The sequence below is a fragment of the Cydia splendana genome, chromosome 13 (genome assembly GCF_910591565.1).
Source record: "Cydia splendana chromosome 13, ilCydSple1.2, whole genome shotgun sequence".
NCBI lineage: Eukaryota > Metazoa > Arthropoda > Insecta > Lepidoptera > Tortricidae > Cydia > Cydia splendana.
The window spans coordinates 5381688-5399669 of NC_085972.1; the positions used below are offsets into that span (position 1 = coordinate 5381688).

The 17982-nt window shown below is 35.9% G+C and overlaps 1 protein-coding gene and 1 long non-coding RNA gene across 3 annotated transcripts in view; both read left to right on the plus strand.

Moving 5' to 3' along the window:
- The window catches only part of LOC134796428 (uncharacterized), a 439520-nt gene that overhangs the window by 364226 nt on the left and 57312 nt on the right, over window positions 1–17982 (plus strand). The gene's annotated exons all lie outside the window — the stretch shown is intronic.
- The window catches only part of LOC134796359 (probable cytochrome P450 49a1), a 35602-nt gene that overhangs the window by 1474 nt on the left and 16146 nt on the right, over window positions 1–17982 (plus strand). Inside the window, exons 2-3 of one of the 2 annotated variants that reach the window (XM_063768525.1) lie at window positions 1408–1589; window positions 3816–3949. In XM_063768525.1, coding sequence (XP_063624595.1) covers window positions 1408–1589; window positions 3816–3949 — 316 coding nt within the window. Of the gene's footprint in view, window positions 1–1407; window positions 1590–3815; window positions 3950–4133; window positions 4215–17982 lie in introns of those variants that run through there. The other variant, XM_063768526.1, reaches the window with a different exon arrangement.

Consider the following 17982-nt stretch of genomic DNA (forward strand, 5'->3'; position numbering starts at 1 on the left):
TATGCGGGACCGAATACATTTTACGACTGACTCTTTCCGCACAGACTATACGTAATAAATTATGATAGTTCAAATAAATACAACGGTACCGAATGAATTCCTAATGAAAAGTCATTATGTTTGTAAACATAGAGATACTTATGTTATATGATAACAAAACACGAAAATATGTTTATTATCAATATTCACCTTATTTTTAGAGCAGTCTGATAACTTACTATTTTTACAAGCTTTTATTTAATTTCACCTGACCGTTGTCTGTCTGTCTGTCTGTCTGTCTGTCTGTCTGTCTGTAATCTAATCTTGCAAGTTAAATTTGATCCACTTCCCGGTTTCCGATTGAGCTGAAATTTTGCATGCATGTATAAATCGGATGACAATGCAATATTATGGTACCATCGAGCTGATCTGATCATGGAGACAGGAGGTGGCCATAGGAACTCTGTGATGAAACAACGCAACCTAATTGTGTTAGGGGTTTTTAGAATTGTCTCGATGAGTATTAGTTGTCTGTCGTAAGAAAAGTACAGTCAGCGATAAAAGCTTGTACCAAAAATGAAATTTTTGTCAAAAACTTATTTACAAGCTTTTAATTAGTTTCACCTGTCCTGTTGGCTGTAATCAAATCTTGCAAGTTAAATTTGACCAACTTCCCGGTTTCCAATGAAGCTGAAAATTTGCATACATATGTAAGTTGGGTGGCAATGCAATATTATGGTACCATCAAGCTGATTTAATGATGAGGACAGGAGGTGGCCATAGGAACTCTGTGATAAAACAAAGCAACCTAATTGTGCTTGGGGTTGTTAGAATTGTCTCGATGAGTATTAGTTGCCTGTGGAAAGAAAAGGACAGTCAGCGATATAAGCTTGTATCAAAAATTTAATTTAATTAATTTTGATTAATTGATAAATGTTGTTATTCGGTTAAGGATTTTCTTAATGACGATAATTTATAACATCTATTTTTTGTAATATTAATAATTGTTATTTATAAAAGAATCCAAACTTTAGTTTAGTTTTTAAGCTAATGTTGTGTGCTCTTACAGGGTGTCATGGTCCGACGTGTTAACGTGTATTCTATTGTATAACATCTGGATTCACTTATGTACATGACTTTACAACAAAATAAAATGAAATGAAATGAAATTTTTGACATGAAACTTATTTTAAACTTTCGCGTTTTGAACACATATTAACTCACATTTATAGACGGGTCTAACGCGAATTTTATTCAATTACACAAATCTCTGCACAAATCTCTGTTTTGACATTTTGCTGGGAAATCAGTCAGCCGCGACCACGACCAGTGAAACCTGTGTCGAAACGTCGGTAAATCAAGGTAATTGAATAAAATTCGCGTTAGACCCGTCTATAAATGTGAGTTAATATGAAACTTATTTTACAGTACCCCTCGTCAGTGCCGTTCTGTCAGTACGACCTCACCCCGTCGCACTTCAACGTCGCCTCAACGTCGCTCTGCCGCTGCGCCGTCGCCAGCGTCGACATCGCTCAAACCCTTCAGCGAGATCCCTGGGCCGCTAGCGCTGCCTATGTTGAGGCATTCTGCACATGTTTTACCTAGGATAGGTAAGTCATCGTCATCATCATCATCATAATCATATCAGCCAGAGGACATAGGCCTCCCCCAAAGAGTGCCACAGCGACCTTTATAGGATAGGTAAGTAACAAGTATTAATAATTTTAATAGAAACTCGCTCGTTTACTACGTCGCAGTCTAGCTAGCGACATCGCTCAGACCCCTCAAAGAGATCCGGGGCCAATGGCGCTGCCGATGTTGAGGTATTCTGCACACGGTTTACCGAGGATAGGTTGTTTACGATTAGGAGGATTGGTTGGCGGGGAAGGTGCGGGCGGCAGGCGTACGGCGCCCGCACCTTCCCCGCCACCCTTAGTCGTCATACCCCGTCGCCCCCGTACCGCGCAGGCGAGGACTCATTTAAGCGGTCGGTCTATTAACAAGTTTGTTTACTACTTTACTATGACGCTGTGTATCGCCATCGTTTAAACCCTTGAGTAAGTTCCCGGGCCGCTGGAACATGCTATGTTGAAGTATCTACACACGTTTTCGCTAGCGACAATGCTCAAGCCCATACAAATTACGCTACATGTCAACGCGTATTCTAATTTCTCCTCCTGGATCCCTGGCGCTTTTTATGTAAAAGTATTTTGTGCATGTTTTAAAGGTAATACTACCATTTGCTACCATGTACCTATGTCACTAGGGATATTGTTCATTTATTTCATAAATGGTCAAGTTTTTATAGTTATGTGATACGTATACATTTTTGTCGAGATAAGTTTTGATTTCGTATTTATTCTACCCAAAATGAGGCCAAATTCAAATCAGCCAAATTTTGTACAAAATTCGACAACAACATAAAAATCGGCCCAGTTAAGTGTAAAACAAATTTAGATGTGTCCAAACAAGTTAAATTTAAATGTAACTACCTATATCGTATATATATAGACAACAAGTCTGAGCGTCTTCTTGTCTGAGTTTCTCATATAACAGACGTAACTCCACACCACAAATGTTAATGAGGTTAGGGTTAGTTTACATTAAGCTCACGCTGCTTATACACAGCTGTTCACTGTCTGTATTTACATAGTCGTAGAATAGTAATATTCAATGAACCCAACAACATGTTTTTGACCTACATACATATACTTACGAGTAGACTTGTCTTTTCAGCGTTTAGTTTCGCGAGGTAGCCGGTCAAGTTGAGAAATGTTTACTGTGAGACCAACTTTCTGAGACTTTTACTGAGACTATATATATATATATATATATATATATAAGAATTACTCGTTTAAAGGTATAAGATATGGAGTAGGTAGCTGCTGTCACGTAAAACGTTTGTAGACATTTTTTTGAAGTTTACCGCATTCATTTATTTAGAAACGTAACATTTAAATAATAAAAACATGATAAAAACGTACTTCGTTAATTATTTCTTAAATTAAGCCTAACTAAAAGAGACTTTAGGGAACTGTCACAGGGACCATCATTCTACGCGAAAGGTATAGTGATTTTTTTTATGTAAAGTGTAAACGAAGCTTTAGCCCAGATTGTTCACTTAGAATCCAGTCTGTCTATATTTAGAAATTAACTGGACACACGGGACAGATGGCGTAAATCAGAGACAAAAACTGGTCTGGCAGCTTTCTATAACGCAATAGAGCTTAGAAGGTCCTATATATACATAACAATATTTTGAATTCCAAAATGACTATTCTGGGGGCCTAGCCAAGATGACAATCGTTTGCAGAAAACGAAAGGAAACTCTACGATACGTAAATTATGTATGGAAATGATGTTTTGGATTCAGACTGAGCTTGTTCGTCACTCCGTTGCATTTTGGAGGAAATAACAGAATAACACAGATCGAAGTGGGCCGAATTGCGGGTAGTAAAGCTAGTATCAAAGTGAAATGTAGACGTTTTAGGATGTTCTATTGTTTACCAATTTTCGCAGAAATATGGATTTCTGAGATAACAAAGTTTATTTTATGATTAGTATATTTCGATAATTGATAATTGTTGTTTGGTTGTGTTGTGTTTCGATAGTTTTAAGTTAATGACGTGTAAAATGTAACTATGTTTATATTTACCAATAAAGTCTGTATTCTGTATTCTGTATTCTGTTGTTTAAAATTTTTTTTGATCTAGTACGTAACGGTGAAAAAAATTTTACATACTCATTAATTTTGTAAAATGACATAATTAATATCACTGATTTACATTAGGCCAGGTGAATAAAACCTAGTTTTAACCACAGCCCGTATTTCGCAGGTAACTTCCACCACACGGTCGGCCTAGGCCTGCTTGAAGGCCTCCAGTCCCGCTACGGAGACCTTGTGCGCCTAGCGAAGGCCTCTCGCACCCGCCCAGTGCTGTACGTGTTCCACCCCGAGCTGATGAGAGAGGTAAGATACACAGTCGGCCTAGGCCTGCTAGAAGGACTCTAGTCCCGCTACAGAGACCTTGTGCGTCTAGCGAAGGCCTCTCGCACCCGCCCCGTGCTGTACGTGTTCCACCCCGAGCTGATGAGAGAGGTAAGAGGTAAGATACACAGTCGGCCTAGGCCTGCTAGAAGGACTCTAGTCCCGCTACAGAGACCTTGTGCGTCTAGCGAAGGCCTCTCGCACCCGCCCCGTGCTGTACGTGTTCCACCCCGAGCTGATGAGAGAGGTAAGAGGTAATTTACACAGTCGGCCTAGGCCTGCTAGAAGGACTCTAGTCCCGCTACAGAGAGACCTTGTGCGCCTAGCGAAAGCCTCCCGCACCCGCACGCCTCGCGTCATGCAATCTAGTTATCTTTAATGTGTAGGTATTGTTCTAAATTGTATGGTACTTTCGGCATTTATTAATACAGTGGAAACTGGATAAGTGGAATCGCAAGGGACCGGCTGTTTAGTTCCGCTTATCCAGGTTTTCCATTTATCCAGTTTTCCATTTAACCAGGTTCAAATAAAACGTTTTCTCACTTACAGAGGCTCTCGCTAACAGAGGTTGTGAATGCTACTAATGTCGCTTATAGAGGTCACGTATGGTATGATCAAGACTTAAATAATCATCTTTTATTAAATATGTATGTAGATATGTATGTATTAACAAAAATAGGTGTGTAATCCTGACTTTAAAAAAAGCAATATTGTAATTAAATTAATCCACAGTACCTACTCGTATACAATTTTCAAATTTACAAAAACAAAATCACTCCTAATATTTATTTATGCAAGAGAAACCAGTATGGTTAAATAAATCAATGTACCGATTGTACTTTAATGCAAAAAAAACTGAACGATGTGTGATCTCATACAAAATCCGTAGTTAAAACACGAACCATAATGTTAACGAAACAAACTACCCTCCTTGTGACGGTTTATTAAAAATACAAATGTTATAACGCCGAGGTATTCCACCCATAGAGGTTTCGGAGACGGCTGCTTCCAGTTACAGAGGTAAAAATAAGAAATTTCTGAAAAAATGGATTCCGCTTATAGAGGTCCCAAAATTCCACTTATAGAGGTAATTCGTTGCCAAGGGACTGGAACCGAGAACTTGGGTCCACTTAAAGAGGTTTTCCACTAACCCAGGTTCCACTTATCCAGTTTCCACTGTAATTATTAATTACCATATCATGACTATAATGTGCGTATTTTCTATTGAAGGTCACATAAGCTACCTATCTAATAATAAAAACTCGAACAATAAAAAACTGATCATTTTTGCGCATTTGCAAACAAATACAAATCAAATAGTACGTAACTCCTAAACTTAAACAAATTAAAAACAAAACAGACACATTGACAGTTAAGAATGGAATTAAAAAGTACACAAACACAATTAGAAAGTAAACTGTAGCCAGCCAGTCTCATTTCAAATTCTAGAATTTCGGCTTTCGAGAGTTTCGAGTCAGACGTAACGGCCACTTTCGCACAATCACTTTTTAAATGTTGAATTTATACCTCGCTATTAAACCTAGATGATAGACACCATATGATTTTTTTATATAGGTACCTATCAGAAATGAGAATAGGTACAAGAAAATTATACCTCTCGAGTCGAATGATGATCCCTATGACAGTTCAATTTTACATAGAGTAGCTGTCACGTGACATGTTTGTACACTGAAAGAAAAGAATACTGTTTTAGAACAGTAAGAAATTTTACAGTTGAAATAACGTATATTACATTTAAATTTACCTATTTCAGTCAGTACGTATCACTGTTTCAAAACAGTAACATGTAAAACAGTAGTTTTAATTCATTAAACAGTAGTTCTTACGTATTGAAACAGTAACTCTAACGGTTCACCGTAATCAGTAGCAAGACAGTAACATTTACCGTTTAGAATAGTTATTTTCACTCATCGAAACAGTAGTTCTTACGTATTGAAACAGTAACTCTAACGGTTTACCGTAATCAATAGGAAGACAGTAACATTTACTGTTTAGAATAGTTATTTTCACTCATCGAAGCAGTAGTTCTTACGTAGTGAAACAGTAACTCTAACGGTTCACCGTAATCAATAGCAAGACAGTAACATTTACCGTTTAGAATAGTTATTTTCACTCATCGAAGCAGTAGTTCTTACGTAGTGAAACAGTAACTCTAACGGTTCACCGTAATCAATAGCAAGACAGTAACATTTGCCGTTTAGAATAGTTATTTTCACTCATCGAAACAGTAGTTCTTACGTAGTGAAACAGTAACTCTAACGGTTCACCGTAATCAATGGGAAGACAGTAAAATTTACTGTTTAGAATAGTTATTTTCACTCATCGAAGCAGTCGTTCTTACGTAGTGAAACAGTAACTCTAACCGTTCACCGTAATCAATAGCAAGATAGTAACATTTACCGTTTAGAATAGTTATTTTCACTCATCGAAACAGTAGTTCTTACGTAGTGAAACAGTAACTCTAACGGTTCACCGTAATCAATAGGAAGACAGTAACATTTACTGTTTAGAATATTTATTTTCACTTATCGAAACAGTAGTTCTTACGTATTAAAACAGTACCTCTTACGGTTCACCGTACTCAATAGCAAGACAGTAATATTTAATGTTTAGAATAGTTATTTTCACTCATCGAAACAGTAGTTCTTACGTATTAAAACAATAACTCTAACGGTTCACCGTAATCAATAGCATGACAGTAATATTTACCGTTTAGAATAGTTATTTTCACTCATCGAAACAGTAGTTATTACGCATTGAAACAATAACTGTAACGGTTCACCGTAATCAATAGCAAGACAGTAACATTAACCGTTTATATTAATTATTTTCACTCATCGAAACAGTAGTTCTCACGTATTGAAACAGTAACTATAACGGTTCACCGTATTCAATAGCAAGACAGTAACATTTACTGTTTAGAATAGTTATTTTCACTCATCGAAGCAGTAGTTCTTACGTAGTGAAACAGTAACTCTAACGGTTCACCGTAATCAATAGCAAGACAGTAACATTTACCGTTTAGAATAGGTATTTTCACTCACCGAAACAGTATATAGTTCCTACGTATTGAAACAGTAACTCTAATGGTTCACCGTATTCGATAGCAAGACAGTAACATTTACTGTTCAGAATAGTTATTTTCACTCATCGAAATTGTAGTTCTTACGTATTGAAACAGTAACTCTAACGGTTCACCGTAATCAATAGCAAGACAGTATCATTTGCCGTTTAGAATAGTTACATTCACTCATCGATATAGTATATAGTTCCTACGTATTGAAACAGTAACTCTAACGGTTTACCGTAATCAATAGCAAGACAGTAAAATTTAATTATTAGAGTCTTTACAGTTAGGAGCAAAAGTGAGTTAATAGTAGTACCTTAATAGTAATATATAGATGTAGTAATAATAGTCAAGCTTGACTTAATTGCTTTGAATACAACGTATAGATTATGAAATGCTCTATCAATCAGTTCACAAATGATCTGTCTATCATTTATGGGTTTACTCACTCAAAAGGCTAAAAATATCATACTTTATGTATCCCTGATAATTACCAAATCTGTGTATGAAAGGCAATGCCTAAAATTCTTAAATCAGGGAATGAGTAGGTACCTGTACCTTATAAGTAAATAACATATAGGCTCAAATAAAATTTCACAGAAAATTTTGTGAACAAATTGTGTGGTGCTAAGCTGAATCATTGCAATAATGTATGGAGCCAACAATTGATTCTCTTTTGCACCTGATATTTATTTTTGCAATAATTACTAGAATATATCTCTGGTTTAAGAGAGTTGCTGCTTATAAAGACGCGTAATTAGTTTATCTTATAATTGTAGCAGATATGACATTCCCATAGGTAATATAAGTCATGATCTTTAACTCCGACTTAAACATGAAAAAATTTACACATTGTCTGTTATTAGTTTATTTGTATTTATTCGAACTTAACGTGTATCAAGAGATATGAAGATCTCAGAAGAATTTTATGTTATGAACACTATGAATTAGACTACCCGCCATCAAATTAGAGAGGGTAGTGCAAAATAGACTCAATGGAGAAAGACGAAAATAATTGATTGCAAACTTTTCTTACCAATTTCATGTAAATTACAGATACATCACAAAATAGTAAACATTGGTTCAGTTATGCTACTAGCTGTATTGTTACTCTCCAAGACATACGTTTTTTACTGACTGACTCAGTATTTCTAACGGTTTACCCTAATCAATAGCAAAACAGTAAAATTTATTGTTTAGAGTAGCTATTTTCACTCACTGAAACATTACTGACTAAGTATTTCTAATTATAACCGTTTACCTTAATTAATAGCAAAACGGTTACTTTAAATAATTCGTTATCTCTTCTAATCGAATAATTTAACAGAGCTATATGAGTTTCAATTTATCTAATGTTATTAAAAATATAGTTGAAAACTACACCGTTAAGGCATTATAAGATCAGCGCCCTCTTACTGTGTACAAGTGAAGTCACTTAGCCAAACATCAAATAAAATCCAATAGTACTGAATTCGCGCCACTGTATAGACAATTTTATTAATGTAAGGCAGCGCCATCTATCAAAAAATGTTTGTATCTAAAGATCCTAAAGGATAGATGTCTGGACGTACACCGAGTGGTTAGCTGTATGAACGCAAGATGGCGCGCTAAGTCAAATTTATCTCATCAAAAACATTTTCATCTCTCCTAGAAAGTTCACCTTTCATAGACTGATAGCCGGGTGGAAAATTGCATTTCCCACCCTAGGGTGGAAAGTAATTTATTTTTATTTGTACTTCGAGCAACGGCTACCAGCCATATACTTATGCCATATTATTCAGTTCTGTTAAATTAGATTCAATATTAGCTTCCGTATTTTCAGACCAATTATTATCGAAATTAAATGTACATAATGGCATTGCATTATTAAAAAAAATATACTACTTGTATTTAATATGTATGTATGTATGAAATAAACATAAATATTTTTGACAAAGTTGCGTTCGGCGGGTCGTGGTCTCAAACTTGGGTTACCATTCATTGAGCCAACATCATAATCAAGTCTACAAAAAATCAGAACTACCGGATTTGACGCAAACGCGAAATGTATAAAGTTACTGTACTTATTAACTGGAGTTTACTAACATTTCATTGTGACATTTGTAACCCTTTGAATATTAGATATCTATAATTATTTTTATAATAAATTGAATGACCTGGCCATATATCAGTTAAATACATATATCAGCTCATAATAACAGGCCTTTATCACCTGTGTCAGATGTTTTAAGCAGCATCCTGGTTACGACACTTGCGTTCGTGGCTGTAAAGCCCTATACGAGAGAGGATCCCTCGGCCACACACGCGGCAGGTGCATGCTCCCCCAGGTGGGCGGGGGTTGGAGACCTGCTCGTGGCGCCTCATGCGTTTTTCTTTTAATGAGGAAAACCAGGCATCGTCGTGCTTGGATTGACCATTGTGAATAGCACGACGCCACACGGGTCGGTCTCCGGCCATTTTCTGCCATTGGTTGCATGAGATGTTAAAGGCAACCATGTCACGTTTCGCGCAAACATCGAAACATTAGGTTTTACTGACTGACTCAGTATTTCCAACGGTTTATTGTATCTAATCAGTAATCAATAGCAAACCAGTAATATTTAATGTTTAGAACAGTTATTTTCACTCATCGAAACATTAGGCTTTACTAACTGACTGTAGTGACTGTATTCGGGAAATTTTATGAAAAGAAACGGAACCGTCTCGGGCTACCGTGAACACCGAAATTCGCAAATGGCGGGCATCTTTCTCTATCACCCTAATAATTACGCCATAATTGGAGTACCTACTTAAAACAAGCAGCCAAGTACGAGTCGGACTCGCCCATGAAGGGTTCCGTAGCAGCAAGTAACATAATAAAATTGCGGTTTACGATTTATGACGTATTAAAAAAAACTACGTACTAGATCTCGTTCAAACCAATTTTCGGTGGAAGTTTGCATGGTAATGTACATCATATTTTTTTTTTTAGTTTTATCATTCTCTTATTTTAGAAGTTACAGGGCACACATTTTACCACTTTGGAAGTGTCTCTTGCGCAAACTATTCAGTTTAGAAAAAAATGATATTAAAGACCTCAATATCATTTTTGAAGACCTATCCATAGATAACCCACACGTATGGGTTTGATGAAAAAAAAATGTTGAGTTTCAGTTCTAAGTATGGGGAACCCCCAAAATTTATTGCTTTTTTGTATTTTTGTGTGAAATTCTTAATGCGGTTCACAGAATACATCTACTTACCAAGTTTCAACAGTATAGTTCTTATAGTTATGGAAAAAAGTGGCTGTGACATACGGACGGACAGACAGACAGACAGACAGACAGACAGACATAACGAATGCATAAGGGTTCCGTTTTCTGCCATTTCCTACGGAACCCTAAAAAAGGGAACCGCCTTCAAAAAACCAACCCACTGAAAAGCACAAAATACTTAATTTTGATATGGGGCTATTCATAAATTACGTCATTTCAAATTAGGGGGGGGGGGTCTAGACATCGGATGACGGTAGCATGAAGTAGGAGGAAATGGGGTCATTTGATGCATGATTTTTGGATGATTATAGGGGGGGGGGTCCAAATTCGTCAAAAATCGATGACGTAATTTATGGACAGCCCCTATGGCACCCCTATACGTGTCCAGTCCCTATCCCGTCGTAAAGCAAATTTCTGGAAAAAGTAATTAATACCTAATAATAAGAAAATTAATAACATAATACGACGTTTCGGTGCTAAACGATTTGTATGTATATTGCTCCCACTCCCACTTTCAGTCCTAGTCCGAGTCCCACTATTTTATCTAAATCGGTTTCAGCTAGGTATACCGATAGCATCGCCACCTACCGGGTCCAATTGGTTTTTCAAACCATCCATGTACTGTCCACTAAAACCTTCTCCAGAATGCAACACTTTTCTGAAAACCGCATCAAAATCGGTTCAGCCAAACGCAAGATAATCACGAACAAACATACATACATATAAACATACAAACATACGTATCAAACTGAGAACCTCCTTTTTTTAAAGGCGGTTAGAAAAAAGTTAATTACCCACCTAGTGGAACTCTGCAACATAGGCACACGACGACAAGTCGGTTAACCAAAACAAAGTGTGCCTATTATGTTGCACCAAACCTGAGTTCCACTAGGTACAGCCAGGGTTCAGCATCAGCTCTATCTTGGGTACTGCTCTCCCAAGTGCTCAAGATGTCACGGATGACCAAAATAGCGTGGGCCTATGTTGCACCAAACCTGAGTTCCACTAATAGGTACAGCCAGGGTTCAGCATCATTTTTACCCTTTGGGTACGGAACCCTAGGTAATAAACGAGTAGGTACGATTATGACCGTGACTGTTTCTTAAATCCAACTTGTTGACATCGAATTTCCGAAATCAAGCAGATACTATCCTATCCGGTATCCGGCCGGACAGTAGGACACTATTCGGTATCCGGCCATATATTAAAATAAGGGCCGGATAGGCCAGATACCGCATAGTAACCGAATATCCGGTGCATCTAGTATTAACATTTGAAATGTACTTACCTATATAAAAAAAGTAGGTTCCTGACAAACGACCTACGATGTCATTGAAAGGAATCAATTTTTTTAATTATATTTAATTTTGTATAGCCTAGCGAAGAGACATCACCAAATAGTAGTGTTAATAACTTATTACTTAGGTAGGTACTTAAAATAGGTATGCATTATAATCATATACTTAAACATCATATAAATCATACTAAAAGGTTAACTGGAAGAGATCCCTCAAAGGGATAAGTTCGTCTTTGTACTTCTTACTAATTGTATGTAATTTTTTTAATATCTTTCTGCACAATAAAGAGTTTACTACTACCTACTTACAGAACAGTAGTTTGTACTGTCTGACTCGGTAATATCTAACGTTGCCGAATTGGCGGGACGAAGGCATAGGTCGCAAACCTTTTCAATTTAATTCCTTCTTGTACGACAATGCTGTGAAGTCAATATGGGATACTATATTGTTTAAAACCGTTGCTGATTTATACGCCGTTTTGTCGACTAAATAGTGTGTAGTTTTAAGTTTATAAAAAATACATATATGTATGTTAGTCTGTAAGGTATTTGTAATATGAGCCTTGTTGCCTGAATTAAATTTCTAAATAAATAATATATATATATATATATATATATATATATATATATACATATATTCATATTCATTTTATTTGTATTAATCATACATTGTCAGTGTTATAATTAGGTCCATAGGTATGTAAGATGGATGTGAAACATAAATACATTAATATATATATATATATATATATATATATATATATATATATATATACATCCTTTTCTTGAGGAAATTATTTTTTAAGGACCCCTTTTCTTTTTAGAAGGCATTTTGCTGATTTATACGCCGTTTTGTCGACTAAATAGTGTGTAGTTTTAAGTTTATAAAAAATACATATATGTATGTTAGTCTGTAAGGTATTTGTAATATGAGCCTTGTTGCCTGAATTAAATTTCTAAATAAATAATATATATATACATATATTCATATTCATTTTATTTGTATTAATCATACATTGTCAGTGTTATAATTAGGTCCATAGGTATGTAAGATGGATGTGAAACATAAATACATTAATATATATATATATATATATATATATATATATATATATACATCCTTTTCTTGAGGAAATTATTTTTTAAGGACCCCTTTTCTTTTTAGAAGGCATATCCAACGAAACCCTACACGATAGGATTAAAGTGAAAAAAAAATTTCAGCCCCACTTCGGGGTACCTATGAAAGTAACGTAAGGTACCTCAAAAAAAATTGTTTTTCTCATTTTTGTTTTACTGTTTTGTCGGCGTGATTAATACACATACCAAATTTCAGTTTTCTAGTGCTAACCATCCCTGAGCTATGCTGCGGACAGACAGACGGACATGGCAAAACACATAGTTGACTGCGGAACTTTATTTAACGGTATACATTTTCTCTTAATATGATTAACCCTTTTTAAAAAAGTGATTCTAATTACACTTTTTATGCCAGTCAAAAAAATGTTTGTGATCTCTGCATTGCGACGCCATGTCGGCCATGTAGCGCGTCGCGTGAGGCGAGCCGCAAGACGCCATTTTGTGTCTCATTCCAGTCAGGCCACCGGTGGGTAAGGTGCGTAAGGTGTGTTCTGTGAACGAAATTGCTGATTGTCTTAATTTAATTGTGTAGAGTGTGTGAACTGTGAACCAGGGATGATGAGGTAAATACTTAATTTTAATTGTAAAACTAGTTTGTAGGTATTCAGGTATTTAAAAAGTAGCTACTTATAATAGGTAGTTACCGACGAATTGTCGTTTGTGATGATTTCTGCAAGCGTTCTTTGCTGTCCGGTTATTAACATTATAATGTTGATAGTGGTTTATGCTGTGAATGTGAAGAGAGTTAGACCAAGAAAAGTCTGCAGCGATTTTGATAGCCCACGCAGTGCAAGTGTTATTTTACGTTATACAATTTCATAGAAGGTTGACATCAAAATCGCTGCAGACTTTTCTTGGTCTAACTCTAACTTTAGAAGTGACATTATTTAATACTTACTATTTGCGAATTTCGGTGTTTACGGTAAGCCCTCTGGCATGAGACGGTTCCGTTTCTTTTCATAAAATTTCCCGAATACAGTCAGTCAGTAAAGCCTAATGTTTCGTTGAGTGAAAATAACTGTTCTAAACATTAAATGTTACTGTTTTGCTATTGATTACAATAAACCGTTGGAAATACTGAGGCAGTCAGTAAAACCTAATGTTTCGGTATGAGCTGATATATGTATTTAACCGTGCTATAGCCAAGTCATTTAATTTATTATAATAATATTTATTTATATCTAATATTGAAAGGGTCACAAATGTTACTAAACTCCAGTTATTACAGTAACTTTATACATTTAGCGTTTGCGTCAAATCCGGTAGTTCTGATTTTTTGTAGATTTGATAATGATGTACGTACGTACCCCGTAGACATACATACACTTAAGAAATTTGGCACATCTGTTTACTAAGCCCACATAGACTAACATATATTGTATGAAATATTGTGTGATTCCAATAATATTACATATTGAATTGATAATCTCCGTTTTAGGATTCCGTAACCAAAGAGTAAAAACGGGACCCTATTACTAAGACTTCGCTGTCCGTCTGTCACCGGGTTTTTTAATTATATTTATTTCTGTGAAGATCTTTCTAATGCAAAAAAAAATGTAGTAAAATAAAACTAATGTTGAGTCGATGAATACAGACAATAATAACCGGCCAAGTACGAGTCGGACTCGCGCACGAAGCGTTCCGTAACATTACGCAAAAACCGGCAAAAATATCACGTTTGTTGTATGGGAGCCCAACTTAAATATTTATTTTATTCTGTGTTTAGTATTTGTTGTTATAGCGGCAACAGAAATACATCATCTGTGAAAATTTCAACTGTCTAGCTATCACGGTTCATGACATACAGCCTGGTGACAGACAGACAGACAGACGGACAGTGGAGTCTTAGTTAATAGGGTCCCGTTTTTACTCTTTGGTTACGGAATCCTAAAAAGGAGGTTATCAATTGAATATGTAATATTATTGGAATCACACAATATTATATAATTATGTTAGTCAATGTGGGCTTTTAGTAAACAGATGTGCCAAATTTCTTAAGTGTATGTATGTCTATATGTATGTACCTATGTCAGTTTGTCTCTCTGTGTTATACAAACCAAATATTATTATAGGCATGAATTCTGCTCTATGTGATTTAATTAAGTTTTCGAAGTAGGTATCATATCAAGTAGGGTAATTGTGCTAGGTTTCGTCCACTTATCGATTGTGCCAGCTTTATTATAAATTGTTTACTTATTGATGATCTTTCAGATAGATAGTGGTTTAGAAAAATAATAAAATTTTCAAATCGGTCCAGTAATGACGGAGATATGGAGTAAATTTTGGACTGGGGCTCGGACTCCGGACGCAGACTCAGACCCGGACCTGGACCCAGACATGGATCCGGGCTGAATCTGGACCAGAACCCGGACCTGGACTTGGACCAGGACCTAGACCTGGACCTCGACCTGCTCCTAGACCCGGACCCGGACTTGGACCCAGACTCGGACTCGAACCCCAACTCGGACCTTGACCCGGAAAACAAATGTGATACCTAAACTAAATAAACCACTATTATTACCATAAAACATCCATAAAATGGATACATATTTATTACCAAATAAAGTATAATGATGTCAAACTTACTAGCCCCTCCCGCTCAGCCCCCCGTACACCGCAACGCACGCGCCGTTAAGTGGGTTAGGTTAGTAGTTAGAGAAGTCGGTTTTTTTCTATTAAAGATTATTTTCTTTCCAGAACAAATGCCAGGACTTAATTTCTCTGCTCAATATTACACAAGAGGGCAAATTGCTTCTTAAACAGCGTCTAAACTCTTTGGGAGATCAACTACGAAGAACTTTAACCAGAGAGATTGCAACGGAAATAGTAAAACATTATCCGAAGGCACCAATAACAAGTAACATATACGTGGATTCACGAAATTAGTAAGTTATATTTTTTTTTTAATAGGGACCTATTGATAAAGTTACATTTAACTATCCATGCTAAATATTGTAAATGTAAATGTGACTCTGTCTGAGTGACTGACTCTCTTTTTGTCTGTCTGTCTATTACGTTTTCACTCCTAAATTGCTGAACCGATTTAGAATTTTAGATGAAAGGATAATGGGCAATAATGTATGGCACGGAATATATTTAATAGGAAATAAAGATGTGCCGACCAGGGAAACTTTCCTCATGTGTTATATGGAAAACATTCTCTAATTGTTCAATGTTTCCCTAACAAAACGAGAAACGTTTCAATAGGCCGCGTTGTTTTTCTTATAATATATCATAGTTTAATTATTTGTCTTTATATATTACTATAGGTATAACTATTGATCTGTTACAGAACGAGTATTCCCGGCAGAAAATACATCTATTTATTACACTAAAGGACCTCAAGTGTTTGGGAGAGCCCATGGTCGGCTCTTTGACGCAGTGACTAATCTGAAGGCTAAGTATCGCCGAAATAAAATATACCAGCCAAGGGCGCGTCGTTCCTTAGAAAAAAGTTTTACTCCAACAACAGCATCAGTGCAGCACGCTGCAACTAACAAAAGGACAGCACCGGTTAGAGAGGGCCCCGAGACCACCTCTGAGAGTCAAGCGGACCTAGATTCAGAGAGCACTGGAATAGAAGAATGCTTCGAGTGGCTCTGTGCGACTGCAGACAATTATAAACTTTGTAATGAAAAGTGTCTGAAATCTGTCTTATCAGAAGACGCATTTCCATACCTTCAGGAATTTCCCTACTTAAAACGATCTTGGGGATATTCTTTGGTAAGTTTACCAAAATAGCCTCACTTTAGGTAGTAGGGTAAAAACCTGAACCCTCTGTTTACTGAAAGTTTAGGCAGTATCCCCCTGTCGCCTGGTAGTCCTTATTTTTTCAAATATGAATACATTAACAAAACAGACATAATAACATGTAAAACTTGTTTAATACAAAAATATCTACTGTTTGAAGATGTGACAACAATGAGAACTTATTTTTAATTTTATTTTCCAGCTTCTTGCAGACTTTCACGAATGGTATATTGGAAATGAATACAGTTTTGATAGCAAATTTCCGTTATTGAAAAATAAGATAACAAGATTATTTGAAGCAGTTTCAAACAAAAGAAGCTTGCAAAAAGTGAGTATTTTTTATCTCAAATTATGATTAGCTTATAGCGAACCTTTACGCGACCAAAACATCGTATAAATGTTTTAGAGCTGACCATTTTGTTTTATAGGACGTTTAGTACATAACCTTTACATATTATTTACCGGACTTTCAAGTGACATCAATATTTTGGAGTTTTATTTATAAAACTTCTTACATTTCTTTTGATTCACTTAAGACTTGGTGTGTGAGAGAAATAAATGTACCAAACACACAAGTTTAGAAATTTTGTATTCGATATTATTATTAAGTATTGTATTGAACGTTTGCATACTTGGCGCAGGCTGAATTTGTATGGGAAGGTCACTTTATCGGTAAAGTTTATGATGATACATATTTCGTTTTTTACTTTAACTTAAGTAAATGTTTGTTTTACGAACTACAATTGTGCGCCATTGCTAATGTTCTGGGGTTCCCTAAAACTAGGAAAAACCACTGGACATAACAATCGTAGTATTGTATCTCCCATTTTTTTATTGTAACATCTCTTAAATGTGCTCTAAATGATTTGTTTTTTTTTAGAACACGAAGATGGTGGCGATTTTAGATGTAGACCAGTTTCTAACTAAAAACCACTTTAGAATGCTACACATATCTCTAGCTCGGTGGCCTTGGAAGGTCACACATTTTAAATTGTCAGAAAGATGCATTGGATGCGGGTATTCCACTTATCTAAGCAACGGAAAACCTACTCACTTTTTTATAACGAAGATAGAAAATGTGAAATACTTATTGCACCATAACTTTTTTTGGTGTCAAAATTGTTTTATATTTAGCGTGTATGATCACTATCCTAGAGATGAATGTGATTTTTGTTGTAACTAATTATCTGTAGCACGTGTAGTTTTCAATTCATGTTTGTTCTATAACAAAAGTAGAACAAGGTAGGCATTGTCTAGTTTATTTATTTGAAATAGTATAACTAAACAAACTATTCCATCTATTGAAGAAAATATCAAATAGATTTAATTTTTAAGCCTCCTGTTTACACTCCTACGTCGCTGTTCGCTATGTTAGACAAAACAAGACAAGACATAGGTACCTAAAATTTGTACGGAAGTATTCAAGTTTTCTGGGGCAAATTCTTGACCAATGTTGTTTTGATTTACACTTGCTACAGAATCTGGTGTG